The sequence below is a fragment of the Castor canadensis genome, chromosome 3, assembly GCF_047511655.1.
Source record: "Castor canadensis chromosome 3, mCasCan1.hap1v2, whole genome shotgun sequence".
NCBI classification, from domain to species: domain Eukaryota; kingdom Metazoa; phylum Chordata; class Mammalia; order Rodentia; family Castoridae; genus Castor; species Castor canadensis.
Window position 1 is genome coordinate 70299873 of NC_133388.1, and position 18809 is coordinate 70318681.

General features: G+C 36.4%; 1 protein-coding gene and 2 non-coding genes across 4 annotated transcripts in view; 2 read left to right on the top strand and 1 right to left on the bottom strand.

Annotated features, from left to right (window-relative positions):
* Baz1a (bromodomain adjacent to zinc finger domain 1A) overlaps positions 1–18809 on the top strand; it is an 85418-nt gene that overhangs the window by 20777 nt on the left and 45832 nt on the right. For both annotated transcript variants that reach the window (XM_074068160.1, XM_074068159.1), the window contains exon 3: positions 13356–13499. In XM_074068160.1, the coding sequence (XP_073924261.1) occupies positions 13356–13499 (144 nt within the window). The remainder of the gene's footprint in view (positions 1–13355; positions 13500–18809) is intronic.
* On the bottom strand, positions 7521–7652 carry LOC141422266 (small nucleolar RNA SNORA51). Its single transcript, XR_012446860.1, has one exon. It is a non-coding gene; the product is annotated as a small nucleolar RNA SNORA51 (small nucleolar RNA).
* Positions 13171–13272, top strand: LOC141421834 (small nucleolar RNA U13). Its single transcript, XR_012446524.1, has one exon. It is a non-coding gene; the product is annotated as a small nucleolar RNA U13 (small nucleolar RNA).

An 18809-nucleotide genomic window follows, 5' to 3' on the forward strand; every position in this document is an offset into this window, starting at 1 on the left:
CAGCATGTTGATTTTGTTGTTGTCATAGAAAAATATTTACTTACCCTTAGGATAGAGTCAGGCTTTTTTTTTTTTTTTTTTTTCTTTTTTTGAGGTGTTGGGGTTTGAACTCAGGGTCTCACACTTGCTAAGCATACATTCTACCACTTGAGTCACTCTACCAGCCCTGCTTTTGTTAGTTATTTTCAAGGTAGAGTCTCATGAACTATTTGTCAGAGCTGTCCTTGATTCTTGATCCTCCTGATCTCTGCTTCCTGAGTAGCCATGATTATAGGTATGAGCCACTGGGGCCCAGCCTAGGGTCAGGTTTTTTTATTTGAGCTATCCAAAAGATATCTCCAACTAGATTTCTCAGTTGACAGAATTTGAGAATGGAGAAATAAAGTATAAATTTTGACCTTAATTTCTTGTGTATATAATAACTTATTTGTAAATTCTTTCATCTGTTTTGCTGTGCTGTACTTTTTTTTTTTGTGGGGGGGGTCAGTAATGGGGTTTGAACTCAGGGCCTCATGCTTGCTATGTAGGTGCTCTACCACTTGAGCCACTCCTCCAGCCTAACATTGACTTTTATATATTTTTGATGTGGAAACAAACTAGAATAGGTCTCTTTTACATTTTTTTTTTTGCATTATACACAGTTCTGGCTTTTATTCTAAGTATACCAGGACCAATCTATAGTTTTCTGAGATCTAACAAATAGAACTACTTCAATTAGCCATTCTTACGTAATTTTATATTTTTAGAAAAGTGCTCAAGTGGCAGTGCTTTTCCCTAGCAAGCTTTTAAGGCCCTGAGTTCAATCCGTAGTACTGCAAAAGAAGAAAAAAAATAATTTCCATAGTAATTTATACTCAGATCAGTCTTTATCCTAAGTAGTTTAAACTAATAAAGTTTTGCTAAAGTACCTTACTTTTCTCACCTTTTATAAAAATAAGTTTTATAGAATTTGCATAAGATAAAATTCTTTTTTGGAGTATAGCTCTGACTTTGCACACATGCAATCATATAACTCACCACAGTCAAACCACTGATCATTTCTGTTGGCCCCTCCCCAACTTCCTTGTGATCCTTCATTGTCAGCCCTTGCCCCTCTTAGTCTATGGCCACCATTGATCTGTTTTCTATCCTTAAAATTTTGCTTTTTCCAGAATATAAATACAAATGGAATCATGGTCTGTTTCTGCACTTGGTTCTCTTCCTCTGATCTTCATTTCACCAGTATGGTAATGTCATCATTACTGTAGGTTGTTTTGTTTTTGTTGTTTTGAGACAGGGTCTCACTGTGTAGCCCAGCTGATCTCAAGCTTGAGCTCCTCGCTTGACCTCCTGAGTGCCTGCTTATTATTTCTAGTTTTATAGCAATGGAGAGTATCCATTACTCTCATCTCTTACTGATTTATTTCTCCTCTTAATGGAGCTAATATTTTATTATTATCTATCATTGATATTTTAAAATTAAATTTTCTGTTTTGAGACAATTGTAGCTTCATAAGCCACTGTAAAGTAATAGTTTTCTCCAATGTTATTATCATGCAAAATTGTACAGTACCTCCACTATTAGGATACAGAACGTTTCTATCACTACAAGGCTTTCTTATGTTGTTCTTGTGTAGCCATACTCACTTTTTTCCTGTCACTAGTGTTTTTAAGGTGCTAGGGATTGCCTCTTTTTTAAGCCATAGACTGTTAAACTTTTTTTGCCTTCTTCTGATTTTCAGTTTTCTGAAACAAATATTTAAAATCTGTATTACCAATGATATCCTTCAAATTTGAAAATCTTACTCAGTTATTTTGGATAAAATAAGGGATCAGTTCTTTGACTTCTAAAATGAACTCAACATAGGTAAAATATTTATAAAGCAGTTAGTATAGCTGTGCATGATGGTGCACAGCTGCAATCCCAGTTACTCAGGAGACTAAAGCAGGAGGATTGTGAATTGAAGGCCAGCCAGAGCTACATAGTAAAACCCTGTCTCAACAACAACAAAAAACAGCAATCAGTGTTTAATAAAAACACCTAGCACACTTGACTGTAGATTGCTTTTCCTCATCACCCAGGATTTGACTTAAATATGTATAATGTAAAAACATTTAATAGTATAAATAAAATAGTAATTTCTCCCTTGTACAAAGTTAAGTCCAGAAGTATGTAGTGGAGGGCAGGTATGACATGCCTACAGAGTTCTCAGGAACTCAGACCTTTTCTTTTGTTCATCACAACCATACTAGAACCATCATTTTCACTCTTCAGGATGGCAGAGAATGGGGGTCAGGCAAGAGGTCTCTTCCTATTCATCCTTCGCATGGAGGCATATTTATTTGTTTGAAAATGCTGTTATTATGTTGAAACAAAAGGTAACTTGCTGCCAGCACAGTGGTTCAAGCCTGTCATTCTAGCTACTTGGGACGTAGAGATGGGGAGGATCATGGTTCAAGACCATTCATAAAAAAAAATTTCACAGGACCCCATCTCAAGTAATGACTCAGTATAGTGATGTGCACCTTTCATTCCAGCTATGTGGGAAGTACAAAAAAGGAGGATTGCAGTCCAGGCCTGCCTGGGCATAAAGCAAGACCCTATCTCAAAAGTAGTCAGTGTAAGGGCCGACGATGTATAGCTCAAGTAGAGCACCTGCCTAGCCAGCACAAGACCCTGAGTTCAACCCCCAGTACTGCTGAAACACAAAAGGTCACTTGCTACCAAAACAACGATAGCTTTTCATGTAAAATTTTTAACTATGTTTTCTAATCTTCATATAATCATACATAGGTCTGGCCTTGCAGAGTTACCGCATGTTATGTATTTATTACATCAGTATGTTAGGCCAACATAAAAGTTGAACCCACAAACACTTGAATACCTATTAACTTGAATATTACTATTTGGAATTTTAAAAAGTCTCTTTGTTAAAGTTTTAATTAACTTGGTTGTTATTTCAGCTATACTAATTAATAAAGCGTTATGATCATTTTGAATACTAAGGAGTTTAAACAGCTTACTAATATCATACTGATTAGAAATACGTAGAGTTTAATCTGAGTATCTTGTATCTAGAATTTTCTTCTTGAATATTTTCATTTGTTAAAATAAAATTTATGGTTGTATTATTTTATTTTATTTTGAGATGGTGTTTTATTATGTTGTCCAAGCTGATCTCTCCCACCTCCTGAGCTCAAGTGATCCTCCTACTTAGGCCTCTGGAGTGCTGCGATTATAGGCATGTGCCACCATACCTCACTGTATATCTTTTAATAATGAATCTAATGGGTGTGTTGGTGGTATGGCTCAAGTGACAGAACACCTGTTTAGCAAATGTGAAGCCCTGAGTTCAACCACACTACCACCAAAAAAAAAAACCAATCCAGATAAATGCAGAAACAGTTTAACCCATTTGGCTCAAGTGGTAGAGTGCCTGCCTAGCAAGCTCAAGGCCCTGAGTTCAAACCCCAGTACAGCAAAAAAAAAAAACCAAAACAAAAAAAAACTAACAACCATTACTATTACCTTATGACATTTGGCTTATTATATATACAAAATACAAAATGTCAAATGTCAATTGGAAAAATAATAAGATCTTTAGCTAATAATAAAAAGAACAATAAGAACTTTATAGACTTAGAACCTTAGAACAGTTCACAATGAAACATTCTTTGCCTACTCTGATCAATTTGTATAAAAATGAACAACCATTTTCTGACCTCCTCCCCACTGACCGTTAACATAGCTGTATTTTTTTTTCCCCCTGTGTAAAGTAGCAGTCTTGCTTGAGTGGTCTGCTTTCTTTCATTTACAATTAGGTATCACATATCTTCCTAGTTGGTTTTGTTTTGAATTGCAAATTAATATTTATTTTGTTTCTACCTTTGACGTTGAAGTATTTATCCAAGTTCAGCATTTTAAATATTCATGCCCCTGGATTACAAGAAAATAAAAGGTGAATGAGGCAGCACAGGAGGAACGAGTGTGTAGTGTACCACAGAGTCAGAATACTCCATTTTCAGAAACCTAAACATAAGAAAGCAGGCCTTTATTTCAAGTAGGTCTTCTGGGCTTCTGGCCTTTCTCTTTGCTAGTGTTTACCTTCTATCCCAGGTGCCTCTTAAAAATTCTGTATTTGTCTCAATTCTAGAATGCTTCATAGTTTGCCTTTATTTTGTTGAATTTTTATTTTGGAAATGTAAATTAAACAGTGACCAAAAAAACAAAACCAAACAGTGACTATTAAAAACACCTTTTTTTGTGGGTAGAAGTATATACCATTCCAGAATATTTTCATAAGAGGCTATTTCCACGTCCAGCTAGTCACTGTGATGAATTTGTGACTATTTAATGACATGTTTGCTCTATTTTTTTTTTATGGTACTGAATTTGAACTCAGGGCTTCCCAATTGCCAGACAGGTGCTCTACCACTTGAGCCACACCTCCAGCCCTCTTAAGTAATAATACGTTCTGATTTCTGTGCTTCTTGATGTTCCACAGTCTCGCTTTCATTCTAAAGTGTGTTTAAGTTCTTAGCACTTTAAGGAACCTCTCACTGCCTGGGCTTAAGCTCTGAAATACACTTGAGTTGGTATAATGCTTTTGTTCCCCCTCAAATCTAATAGTGAAAAAGTAGAAAGTATATGGACTTCAGGGTCAGTTAAAGTTTTGGCTGTGCTATTAACTTGTATGGGCAAGAGCAAATGATTTAAATCTGACCCTGAATTCATCTTTTGAAAACTGTAATTTGTAGAGTTGGTTGATATGAGAGAAATGTAGAAGTGTGTACTATTGAGCACACAAAAACCCTGATGATAATAAGGATCAGTTTTTGATTGTCAACATCCACTATATCTTCAAATAATCTTTTCCTTTTTTTTGGTGGTACTGAGGTTTAACCTTAGGGTCTCACACTTGCTAGGCAAGTGTTCTACCACTTGAGTCATAACCCCCAGTCCTTTTTCCTTTAGTTTGTTTTTAGATGGGGTCTCATGCTTTTTCCCTGGGCCTGACTTGAGCTCATTCCTCCTACCTGGGCCTCCTGAGTGGATGGGATTAACAGGTGTGTGCAGCTATGCCCAGGCCTAGAGCATGCCTTTAATTTAGAAAGTTTCTATGTGCTCAGAGACCCTCTAACTGGGTCTTAGTTCATGATTCTCTAACCTTTTTGTATGCCCTAATAATCTTCTTTGGACTCCCTAGAATCAAGAGATGGTAGCAAGTGGATTTGAAAGATAAAGACTAAGTTTCTTTAAAAAATCTATTGGGTGTTGACTCACCCTCTTGAGTAACAATGAGGCTCAGCCTTGATTAGGTTGGCAAGGAATGCTACCTGTGGTTTGGGTGTGGTACAAAGTTAGTAACAGCATTGATGATAACTACTATAATTAATGTGTTAAATATTTACTTATGTTCTAGGCAGTGTCTCAAATGCAATTCTGGTTTCCTTCTCCCTAATTTCTCTGTAAGGGAATTGTGATTGTTTCTGTTGGTTTTAAGTAAATTAGTCCTCTTACTCTTGTAGTTCCATGGTCCCTGCTCTGGTTAAGCTGTTCCTCTGATGAACTGTCAGACACTTCAGGCCCTGCACCAATTGTGTCCACCATTACCATCACTTAAAGGAATCACTGGGGCTCTGCTGCTCTTAGGTTCTGAAAAAGTTTCCTTCATCACTTCCTGGAAGCCTAGGTGATATGATCCCTGGATGTGAAATCTTTAAAAGTGGGTCCAATAGCTAGACCCTGTCTCAAAAAAAAAAAAAAAAGTGGGTCCATTTTATCTCTTTCATATTTTGTGTAATTTATGTCACTAAATTACAGAGGCCTTTTATGGGTAGACTACATAATTAGTTTTGATGTGACTTCCTGTAGTTTTTCCTCTTTAGAAACTGGTTTGTTTCTATAGGCCAGTGATGAAAGTCAGCCTGCAATTTTTTAGATCCCATTGCCATTTGCTACCTGTATAGGCTTGGTAATTAAATGTTTTCTCAATCTTTACTGTTAAAAAGTTTCTTTCCTTTTTGGTGTGATAAAATAATGGTTAAGTGATATCACTTAACTTATCAATTCAGTAGCATTGATAGTATTGTGTAACCCTCACCACATTTCCAGAACTTTCTCATCATTCCAGACAGAGGCTCTGAATCCCCATTCCACCTTCTCCTGCTCCTGGTAACCTTTATTCTACTTTGTGTCTTCATGAAATTGTCTTTCTAGATACTTCATATAAGCGGAATCGTATAGTTCTTATTTCACTGAACATGTGTTTTCGGGGCTTATCCGTATTGTAGCATGTATCAGAATTTCATTTCTTCTTTTTATGTCCCAGTATTGCATTGTATGTATTTAGCGACATTTGTTAATGGACACTGGTTAATTCTACATTTTGGTTCTTGGGAATATTTGTATAAAAGCACTTAAGTTCTTGTTTTTGATTCTTTTGGATGTATCCATACAAGTGGAGTTGTTGAGGAATCAGTAAACTTTTCCACAGTAGCTGTACCATTTTATGTTCCCACCAGCAATGCATTAGGTTCCCATTTCTCTATACCCTTACCCAGCAAGCGTTAAGGTAAATAATGGCCATTCTATTGAGTACGAAATGTTGTCTTTGTGCTTTTGATTTTGCATTTTCCTTATGACTGATGAGCTGATCGTCATCTTTCGTGTGCTTATTGACATTTGTCTTTGGAGAAATGTCTGTCTTTTTCAGTCTTTTTTTTTTTTCAGTACTGAGGCTTGAACTTGGCGCTTCACACTTGCTAAGCAGGCAACTCTACTGCTTGAGTCATGCTTCCAGTCCTCTTTTGCTCAATTTTGAAATAAGTTGTTTTTCTTTAAGTTGTAAGAGTTCTTCATATATTCTGTATGTCTTTGGTTGGGTATTAAGGTAATGCTGGCCTGATAGTATGAGTTAGGAAGTATTTCCAACTGCACTCTTCTTAAGGGAAAGATTTTGAGAGAGTTTTTGTTAATTCTGTATTAGAATTCACCAGGCATGGTGATACATGTCGAAAATTCCAGCACTTGGGAGGCTGAGGCAGGAGCATCTTGAGTTCAAGGCTAGCATAAGAGCCTGTCTTAAAAAACCAAAAGGAAGGCCTGGACCTGGTGGCTCATGCCTATAATCCTAGGTGCTAGGAGTCAGATTGGGAGGATTGCCAAAGGCACCTAACCTAAGGCAAATGATTCATGAGACCCTGTCTTAAAAATACCCAACATAAAAAGGGCTGGTGGAGTGGCTCAAGTGGTAGAGTGTCTGCTTAGCAAGTGTGAGGTCCCGACTTCAAACCCCAGTGCCACCAAAACGAAAAGAAAAAAACTCACCAGTGAAGCCATTTGTTCTTGGGTTTTTCTTCCTTGAAAAATTTTTCATTACTGATGCAACCTCCTTCCTCGTTATAGGTCTATTCAGATTTTCTGTTTCTTCTTGAGTCAGTTTTGGTAGTTTGTATGTTTCTAGGAATTTGTTCAGTTCATCTGGGTTATCTTTCATTTCTGAAAAAGTAGCAATAGTGTCTCCATTTTTTTCTTTTCCCTATGTCTCCCCATTCACAACACAGACCAGGCACAGGGCCTGGGTTGAGGTGGATATGGAGTAGATTTACTTTGCCTCCTATTTCTGAACAATCAGTGTAAGAACACAGCCTGTGGTAAGAACAAGAAGGCCTCCGTTTTATCTTTTTATTTTAGTATTTCAAGTCAGGAAAAAAGGAAAGGTTGTCCAAGACTAAAAATCTCAGATTCCTTGAGAGCTTTGAGTTCACCCACAGAGTCTTTATTTTCTCAATTCTTAAATCTTGGAGTGCTGTAAATCAGTTATCTTTTTTTCTACGTGGGTGTGTTGGAAAGTTCCTAGCAGGAAATCCATAGTTCTGGTTTATGGATTTCCTGCTATAGTTCATGCCTAACAGCAACATTAGATATTGTATGGAGGTACTATTACTATTCTAGAGGAGAACAGAAGGATGTGCAAGAATGTACAATAATAAAAAGAAGTGTTATTGTCTTATAAAAATCTATTAGCTTCCCAAAATGAATTAGCTCTAAATAATATTGCTTGCTTTTTCAAGAGTTTTTTAAAACTTATTTTTTGTTGTTGTCTTGAGGTGGGGGTCTTGCGATGTTACTCAGGCTGGTCTTGAACTTCTGTGCCCACTTCAGCCTTTGGTGTGCTGGGACTATAGGCATGTGCCACCATGCCTAATATTTTTCTGGAATTTTATGATTTTGTTTATTTTGGCAAAAAGTAACAAAAATTCATTTTGAAAGGCATAGTCAAAATGGGGGATTGCAGTTTATTGAAGGAGAGATTAAACAGCTAAGCCTGAGATGGGCAAGGTGAGCTAAGTCTGAAACAGTACAGGAATATGAAAACTGATCACCTGGTCATCCTTCTTTCCCTCATAAAAGCTTTATCTCCTTTCACTGCACACTCGCTTCTTTCTTATTGTAGGAAACAAGGCTGCCAGCCTTGGGACAGGGACTGGCTTTTATTGTCTAGATTCCAGGAAAAATTTTCAGAAGACATGTTAACCCAGCAAAAAGGAGCTCACCCTCTATCACCTGTGTTTTGTGAAAATATGGCAGTAGTCTTGTGGCAAATGATAGTGGGTAAAGGAAGTTTCTAGAAGAACGGGGCTGCAAACGAGCAGGCAGTCTTAAAAATGCTCTTATATATCAAAACTCAAAACTCATTCATGGTAGGAGATGACCAAATAGATGATATAGTGAGCAAAGTCTCTTACCTGGAACCACTTTTTCTCAGAGAGCAGAGATTTATGTGCTTAACATAGTCTCTCTTTTCTTCTTCTTTTTTTATTTTTGCTCTTGTGGTACTGGGATTTGAGCTCAGGACCTACACCTTGAACCACTCCACCAGCCCTTTTTCGTAATGGGTTTCTCGAGATGGGGGTCTTCTGAACTATTTGCCCAGGCTGGCTTTGAACCGTGATCCTCCTGATCTCTGCCTCCTGAGTAGCTAAGATTATAGGTGTGAGCCACTGGCGCCCAGCTTAACCTATTTTTAGTTCATGAGCTCTCCGTTGGGTCAGACTAAGAGTTGTAGAGGTATAATAGGTACAATTCCAGCAGTACTCTTCTTAAATTTACTTCCTACTATGTCTTTGCCTTTACTTGTGACCTCTCTCTCTCTCACTCTTGCTCTTCCTTTTCTTTCTTCTTTTGCAGTATTGGGGTTTAAACTCAGGACTTCACATTTGCTAGGCAGGAGCTCTACCACTTGAGCTATGTTCCCAGCCCTTTTTTCTTTATTATTTGGATAGGGTCTTGTACTTTTTACCTAGGTTGGCCTTGGGCCTTGATCCTCCTAGCTATGCCTCTCATGTACCTGGGATTATAGGCACATACTATGCTCACTTTATTTGTTGAGATGGCTTTTTGCCCCAACTAGCCTAGAACTAATACATCTCCAGTCTTGCCCCCTGAATACCTGAGATTACAAGTGTAAGCTACCATGCCTGGCCCTTTACTTGTGACTTTTAAAAAGCAACTTTATTGGGATGTATTATATATACCATAAAATTCAGCCTGGATGTTCATATAAATGGAACCCTACAATACGTGGTCTTTTGTGTCTGGCCCTTTCTTTTAGCATGTTTTCAAGGATAATCCATTTTGTAGTCTATATCAGTACTTAATTCTATTTTATTATTTTTTCTCCTTTTAAGACAGGGTCTTCTCCATGTAGCTCAGGCTAGCCTTGAATTTACAATCTCCCAGAGTGCCTCAGCATCCCTAGTACTGAGATTACAGATGTATGTTACCACACTTGGCTTCACTCCTTTTTTTTTTATTTTTACTGAATAATATTCTATTGAGTTTTTCATTTAAGTATTAGCACTTTTTACTAGGCAAATGGTCCTTTTTTTTTTTTTTTTTTTTTTTTTTTTTTTTGGCAGTACTGGGGTTTGAACTCAGGGCTTCATGCTTGCTAGGCAGGTGATCTACCAGTTGAGCCACTCCATCAGCCCTAATATCCTGTTGTATTAAGTATATGTCATTTTAATTATCAGTTGGTAGACATTCATCTTGTTTCTACTTTTTGGCTTGATGAATAATGCATTATGAACATTTATATCCAAGTGTTTCTGTGCATTTATTGAGCAGGATTGTTGGGTTATATGGTAATTCTGTTTAATCATTTGAGAAATTGCCACACTTTTCAAAGTGGTTCCATATGCTCACCAACACTTGTTATTGTGACTGAACAGTAATGAAATGTCATGAGCTACATAAGCTCATCTTCACAGAGATGAAAATGATTATTTATTTATTCTTTGGATAGAGTCTTGTGTTTTTGACCAGAGCTGACCTCAGACCTCAGTCCTCCTACCTATTCCTTCCACTTAGCTGATATTAGAAGTATGAACCACAACATTTAGCTTATTGGTTGAGATGGGGTCTTGCTAATTTTTTGGCTGGGCTTGCTTGAACCAAGATCCTCCCAATCTCTGCCTCCCATGAAACTGCCAGCCATAATTTTTTTAAAATTACTACATTACTAAAAGCTAGGGATAAGATAATTATAGAGTTGAAAAGTAAACACCAAGGGAAAGTATATGCCTATTGAAAAATATGAAATAGTGCTTTGGAGTAAATAAATACATTTTTGTAGTAAGAGAATAACAAGAACCAGCACAGAGAGAGGAAAAGTACAAAGAGGTAGTAAATAGGGGAGGTTTAGGACCATAAAAATAGAGGTAGAAATTTTTAGAAAGGAGATAATGTTTACAGAAGATAAATCTAAGACAAAATTGTAAGATTTGTTGACCAGTAAAAGTTGACCTATATGGAACAAGTTCTTATTTAAGATGACCAGAATTGTGAGGTGTAAGGAATAGTGGGAAAATGGAGAGACCATGTAAATCACACTATTGAACCATGTGACAGTACAATGAGAGAGGGAGCACTCCACTGAGTGAGGATATCTGGATAGGTAAAAAACATTCTTCAAGGCTTGAGAATATGTGTGAATAAGCTCTGAGAAAAGAAGGTACAACACTACAGAGTAAATGATAAGTTGATGGGAAGTGGCCATCAATTTGTTGATGATTTTTAAGAGAAGCAAAATGTATGCACCACAGGTACAGCTGCAGGTTAACTTTGTTTAGCTTTCACCTTGCTCCATGACTATCAGAGTGCTTCCATGTAAGAGGATATTTATTATAATTGGATCTCTTTGTTTTTGGAATAAAGTTTGATTTTAGCAATGTCGGGTGTTGGGGGTGTTAAGGAGTTGGAATCCCTAGAAAGCTGGGAGTGGATCTAAGCTTTCCAGGATATTCGATACTATGTCTCTAGCAAAGCAAGACTGAAAACACACAGGAAGAGGAGAGGATATGGAGTAGAGGAGAGCCCTTCTGATGTAGGTACATGAGTAGTTAGGAAAGATAGAGAGGGATATTTGGTGTTGAGAAGAACATCTTTGCTCTCATTTTCTAATATTAAAGAGCTGGAACTAGAACTTGAAGGATGAGAAAGTTTTGGAAATCTGTTTTGAGAAACAACAAATATCCTCCAATCATGACAGTAATTTGAATTCAAAGTGTACTTATGATTTCAAGGCAAGAAGTAAAGACGTCATCAAGGTCTGGGAGCATGACTCAAGTGGTAGAGCACTTGCCTAGCAAGTTCAAGGCCTGAAGTCAACCCCAGTGCTGTGAAAGAAACAATGTTGAAACAAGAGCAAACCCTATCTCCAAAATATCCAGAGCAAAAAGGTCTAGAGGTGTGCTCTAGACCTAGTACTTAGTAAAGTAAGCTCAAGGACTTGAGTTTAAATGTCAGTACTGCCAAAAATTAAAAGAAAGAAAAAAGCCAGAATAGAGGCAATAGAGTTTAGAGTATGAGAAATTTCCAGAGGCTAGAAAACACCACAAGATTTACAGTGAGAACAAAAAGGTTATAGTCAGGAGAATTTTAAGTTTTAAAATATTGAACGTTTTGAAAAACCATAAGGCCCAACCTGTATAATGAGATATTATGCCAATATTTGATTTTTTTAAACAGTAACTTTATTTTAGAATATAATTGCTAAGAGAAACAAACAATTATAGATGGAAACTTAAATACCCCATCTTCAATAATAGTGGCTGGAACAACCAAAAGATAAGGAAATAGAGGACTTCCACATAACAAACCCAACTCGATCTTGCAGACATACACAGAACACTCAACAATGCATGCACATTCTTCTCCAGTCCAAATGGGATATTCTTCAGGAGAAGAGAACTGGAGGAGGTAAAGGGGTGGGGATATTGCAAATCCCAGAGTCCAAAAGAGCCTAGAGTTCTCCTCCAAGGGTAGAAAAAGGATTTCCCAGCTCCAGGAAGAGAGAGTACGTTCACCTTTTCTCTGCCTTTTTGTTGTACTTGGAAAGGAGGCAGCTGATGAGACTGTCTGTCCACATTGAGGGCATATCTTCCCCGCTATGTCCACTCACTCTCACCAGCCTTACTCTCACCAGGTGTTACTCCAGAAACACCTTCACAGATGCCCAGAAATAATGCTTTACCAACTGTCAAGTCATTCTTTAATCCAGTCAAATTGACACCAAAGATTAATGCTTGCAATATCGGACAGTGTATTTTCTCTGACCACAGCAAGATAACTGGAAAATTCACATTTGTAGAATTTAAATAAACACACTCTTTGTTTTGTTTTTGGTTTGGTTTGATTTTTTTTTTTTTTTTTTTTCCCTGACAGTGCTCAGGGTTTTGGGCTTGCTAAGCAAGCCCTCTAGAACTTGAACCACACCTCCAACCCTAATAGCACACTCTTAAACATCCAGTGGATCAAAAAAAGAAAAAAATCACAAGGGAAGTTAGAAAATAGAAATAGAAACAAACAAGTACAAAAATACAACATAACAAAATTTATGAGCTACAGCAAAAGCGGGGCTGAAGAAGAATTTATGGCTAAAAGTGCTTACATTAAAAGACAAATACCTCAAATTAACCTAATTTTGTAATTTAAGAAAGCAAAAAAGAACAGACTAAATCCGGACTAGCAGAAGGAATAAAGAATATAATTGCTAAGAGTTTTAATAAATTGAACTTTAAAATATTTTTTATCTTATCTTAAATTGCATTTAATCCACAAATAAATTGGATGTTACTGATTCTCTTAAGTTGCTCATTCAGTCAACCACAGTCTTTAAAAAATAGATCCTTTGTGGCTGTTCAGCATAATGATTGGGTTTTTGTGTTGTTGCTGAGCTGTGCCTCACTCAGATTTCATTACAACATAGGCACATTACCCATCTGACATTAAATAAGTAAGTGTTCAATTGTTCAAAATGTTTAGTTGTGAAATAACAAACGATTTTCATTTTCAAATTATTTTATTTCAGGTTACAGTGTAGGATTTTGGAAGTCCTTCCCCCATCACATCAAAATGGTTTTGCTAATGGACATGTTAGTAGCATAGATGGGGAAACTATGATCATCAGTGATAGTGATGATTCAGAAGCACAAAGCAATTGTTTTCAAAATGGGTGAGTGATTTTTGTAAATTTATTTATTGGATTAGTAATGCTATTCCTTGGAATGTTTTTTTTCTTCCTCTCTCCCTTCTTTACTTTTTAGTCCTACTGTGTTATACTAGCCATCTAAATAACGTGGTTCAACAACAGATGTTAGAATTGTCAAAATTAGAATTTTCCTAGTTAATTCTAATTGGCTGCTTAAGACGGTTTTAACTAAGTCTCATTCAGTTACATTTATACATTCCACTTTTGTTTACTTGGAAAAACTCACTCTGTCTTTTAATAATTATTCACTGTGTGATGCATATGGTAAAGAAGCAAAGCAACTACCTAAAACTCAATCAACTGATGGCCTCATCAGCAGAGTGCTGTTGGAGAAAAATCGCACAATATATAGATAAGCTGTAATTCAAACTCTCAGCTGAGTCTGCAAATGATTAAAAGTCCTACATGTTTTAGCTCAGCAACCCCTCTGTTTTCCATAAGAAAACATTCTGTTCTTTTGATAAGCACCTTAAACTCTAAAATGCTTTCTCCAGCCTGTCTTAATGTCTGTTTTGTTTCCTTATTTTTAGTGAATAGTACCATAATATTCAAAACCTAAGGCCAGTCTTAACTATTTCTCCCTGAAACACCAAGTTCTTACCCTCAGAAACTTGTAGTTAAAGTTCTCATTTTGTTTGATGGGAATGTTATAGATTGTTACTAATAGCATTTGAGAATTGACTCTTACTCCAGGCACTGTGCTAAATTCATTATATGCATTTTGATCGTCTTTAGAGAATATTATTTTTAACAAGAAAGAATCTGAGACTTAGAATGCTTAACTGTGGTATTAGTAAAAGAATAAACAAATAGATCAATGAAACAGAATTGAGAATCCAGAAATAGATTTACATGAATATAGTCAACTAACCTTTGACAAAGGAGCAAAGGCAATGCAATGCAGCCAGCAAAGATAGTCTTTTTAACAAATGGTGCTAAAACACCTGTCCATCCACTTGTAAAAATAAATAAATAAATCCTGATGTAGAGCCTTTACCCTTCACAAAAGTTAACTCAAAATGGATTAGTTTAAAGTTTGAGTTTAGTTAAATGTAAAACACAAATCTCTGAGACCCCTAGAAGAAAACATAGGAGAAAACCCAGATAACTGAGGTATAGCAATGTTACAGCAGAGAAGGCATGATCCATGAAATAGATAAACTGTATTTACTAAAATCAAACACTTCATATCTGCAAAAGACATTTCCAATAGAATGAGAAGACAAGACCATACAGGGAGACAATATTTGCAAAAGACGTCTGATATGACTATTGTCCAAAATGTATTAAGACTCGAGTCTTTACTCCTATTTCCTGTATGGGGAATAGAAAATGTTCCTCTGTTTGTTTCCCCCACTTCTTCCTACTTTATCCAGTTAAACTGAAATAAATTCTTGCTAAAAGTTTTTTAAAAAATTTTTTAAAAAAGAAAAGAAAGAGAGAAGGAAGGAGAGAGAGGGAGAAATGAACTCAATTAAAATATGGGCAAAGGCCCTAACAGACTTCTCCAAAAAAGATTTGTAGATGGCAAGTAGGCATATGAAAAGATGCTCAACATCAGTTGTCATGAGGGAATTGAAAATTAAAACAGCAATGAGACACTACCACACACCTTTTGAATGGCAGTAACTTGGAACACTGACAAAGCCAAATGCTGGTGAGAATAAAGCAATAGGAACTCACTCATTGCTGATAGAAATGCAAAATGGTACAGCCGCTTGGAAGACAGTTTGGCAGTTTTTTACAAAACTAAACATACTATTATCATAAAACCCAGCAATTGTACTTGTTGGCATTTACCCAAATGCATTGAAACTTACAGCCGACCAAACCTACACATGAATATTTACAGCTTTTACTTATTATTGCCAAAACATGGAAGAAACCAAGATGTCCTTCAGTAGGTAATGGATAAAGACAATGGAATATTGTTCCATGCTAAAAAGAAACAAGATGTTGAGCCACAAAAAGACATAGTGGAAATGTCTTTTTAAGTATATTATTATTAAGTAAAAGAAACCAATCTGAAAAGAGTACATACTATATGATTCCAACTATGTGACATTCTGGATAAGGGGAAACTATGTAGACAGTGAAAGGATAAGTGGTTTTGGAGGAGAAGGCTCGAATATGTGGAATACAAAAAATTACTAGGGCACTGAAACTATTTCCTGCAATGGTAGATACATGTTTTCATAAATTTGTCCAAATACAGAGAATGTACAACACAAGAGTGAACCCTAGTGTAAAGGATGAACTTTGACTTTGGGTGATAGGCTCATTGATTGTAATGATGTTCCACTCTGCTTCAGAATGGTATTTGCTTGTTTGTTTGTTTATTTATTTGTAGAACTAGGGTTTGAAGGGTTTCCCATTTGTAGAGCAGCCACTCTACCACCTGTGCCATACCTCCAGTCTGTTTTGCTGTGATTATTTTGGAGATGGGATCTCTTAAACTATTTGCCCAAGCCGGCATTGAACCATGATCCTGTTGATCTCAGCCTCCCAAGGTGCTAGGATTGTGGATATGAGGGGACAGGGAGTATATGGGAACTCTGTACTTCTTGTCCCGTTTTAATGTAAACCTAAAACTGCTCTAAAACTAGTTTATTAACTTAAAATATATATAATCTTGCCATTTTTACTATTAAGTGTAAAATTCAATAGCATTAGTTACATTCACATTGTTGTACAACTATCACACCATCTGTTTCAAAAATGTTTTCATTACCTCACAGAGAAGTTCTGTTCCCACTCAATTTTAACTCTCCATTTATTCTTCTCTAACATCCAGTCTACCTTCTGTATCTCTGAAGTTTCCTACTCCAGATATGTCGCATAATTAGAATTATGTAATAACTGCCCTTTGTGGCTCATTCCACTCACCATGTTTTCAAGGTTCATCCATACTGCAGCATGTATTAGAAACTTCATTCCTTTTATTGCTGTATTTATTATATGTGTATGTCACATTTTGTTTATCCATTCATTTGTTGTTGGACACTGGGGTCACTTCAGCCTTTTGGCCATTGTGAATAATCAATGAATATGGGTGTTTGAGGGACCTGTTTGAGTCCCTGTTTTAAATGCTTATGGTTATATGCCTAAGTAGAATTGCTGTGTTATATGGTAATTCTACACTTAACTTTTTGAGTAACTGCCAAACTTTTTCCAAGCAGCTATGTTCGAGGGTTCCAATTTTGTTACACTTTTGACATCCCTTGGTATTTTCCAGTTTTTAATTATGTCTGTCCAAGTGAATGTAATGATTTAATTTCCCTAATGACTAATGATGATCAGTATCTTTTCATGTATTTTTTGGCCACTTGTGTATCATCTTTTGAGAAATGTTTGTTCAGATCTCTTGCCCTCTTCCCATTCCCTTCCTCTTTCTTTCCTTTTCCAAGGCTGAGGATTGAACTCGGGGCCTGTACATACTAAGCACATGCCCTGCCATTGAGTAATACCCTAGTCCCTCCTTTGCCCATTTTTAAATTGGGTTGTTTGTCTTTTTGTTAAGCAATGGGAGTTTTTTTTTTAAAAAAAACAACAAAAACTTTATTAAAAGATAAAAGGGTATTGATTCCCAGTCCCATGGGCAGACCAAGAATAAATAAGGTGTAAAGGGAAGGGGTGATCACATCAGGGCAGAGTTATAGGAGTTTTAAAAAACATATTCTGATCATCAGGGTTTTAAAAGTAAAGTACTATGATATGTTTGGGGAAGCATATTGACTATGTTTTGAAATTCTCAGTGCTTTGAGTATAAAATTGGGAGTAATAGTAAATGAAATGAACTCTTAACAAAAAGTAGCAACATTTCAATTCAGTAGTACTGAGGCAATAGAAAGGAAGTACATTGAGGTTTATTTACCTCACCTGTGTCAGAACACTTGTAAAATGCTTGCAGATTTCAATTGAACACTTCTCAGGCCAGAGTAACTATCCTTATGGGGGCTTCTTGGTGGAGTAGTAATGAATTTCTACAGTTCACTTGTCTGCATAGAGATCGTGCTGTGTCTGGTAGTAATCTCCATGGTAAATGAGAAACCCCATAAATAAGTGACCAAGAGGGCTGGTGGTATAGCTCAAGTGATAGAGCGCCTGTTTAGCAAGCAGGAAACCCTGAGTTCAAACCCCAGCACTCCCTCCCCCAATATATGGTGTTCTCTCTTGTGATAGGTTCATTTATCAGAAGAAAATTATTTACTGGTAGCTCGACTCTCCAGCTGGTTCCAGTATTTTGTTTTGAGATAGGGTCTTGCTACCTTTTGCCAGGGATGATGGCCTTGAATTTGTGATGCTTCTGCCGATGCTTCCTGAGTAGCTAGGATTACATGTGCATACCATCCCTGGCTTTAAATTTTTTTTTATTCCAAATATTCATAGGATAGCCACAAAAATAACTTCTATTTTTGTGGTATTAAATTTTCATATATGCTTATCTAGACACATTAGCATGCATTTATATAGAGTGTTTTATGAATATAGTCCCCAGATCCATGAAAGCTTGCTTTCAGGGACTTACCCCCATCCCTCTCTCAGATACCAAAATCTGCAACCGCTCAAGTCCCTTATATAAAATGGCATACTGTTTGCTTATAACTTATGTACATCCTCCCATATACTATACTTTAAATCATCTCTAGATTGATTTATAATACCTGATACAGTATAAATAAGTTTTGTACAATATCATTTAGAGAATAATGGCAGGAAAGAATCTCTGCATGTTTTGTACAGATAAATTTGTTTTCCCCCAAGTATTTTCAGTCAATGGTTGGTTGAATCCATAGCTAACAGAGGGCTGACTGTAATTGAAACAGTGATCTGATTTTGTAAAGTTTAATACTTGGTTAGCTTCTCTGCCCTTGTAAGTTAATAAAATCAGTTTTCTTATTGGTAATAAAATGTTGTGACACTTTTGATTGAGATAACTAGGTTCAAATGAATGTTTCAGCTGTTTAAGCATTAGGTAGCAAGGGAGGAAAATAATTAAAATAGAGGCTCTTTTTAATATTATCCTTGAAGTTCCTATTTTGTAGGTGAATCCATATAATAAAAAGCAGTTTCTGTTGGTCTCAAGGAAGTGATTATACTTCCTTGGAAAGAATCCAGTTATGATTTTATTCTATAAGAGAATTTTTTATAAGGTTATATCAAAGTTCCAGTAAGGTTATTGTCACTGATTAGAAAAAAAAAGGGGGGGGTTTTATTCTTTTGATGTATCTTTATAAATACATTTTATGGCAGAGCAAGAAGAGCAAAAGATAA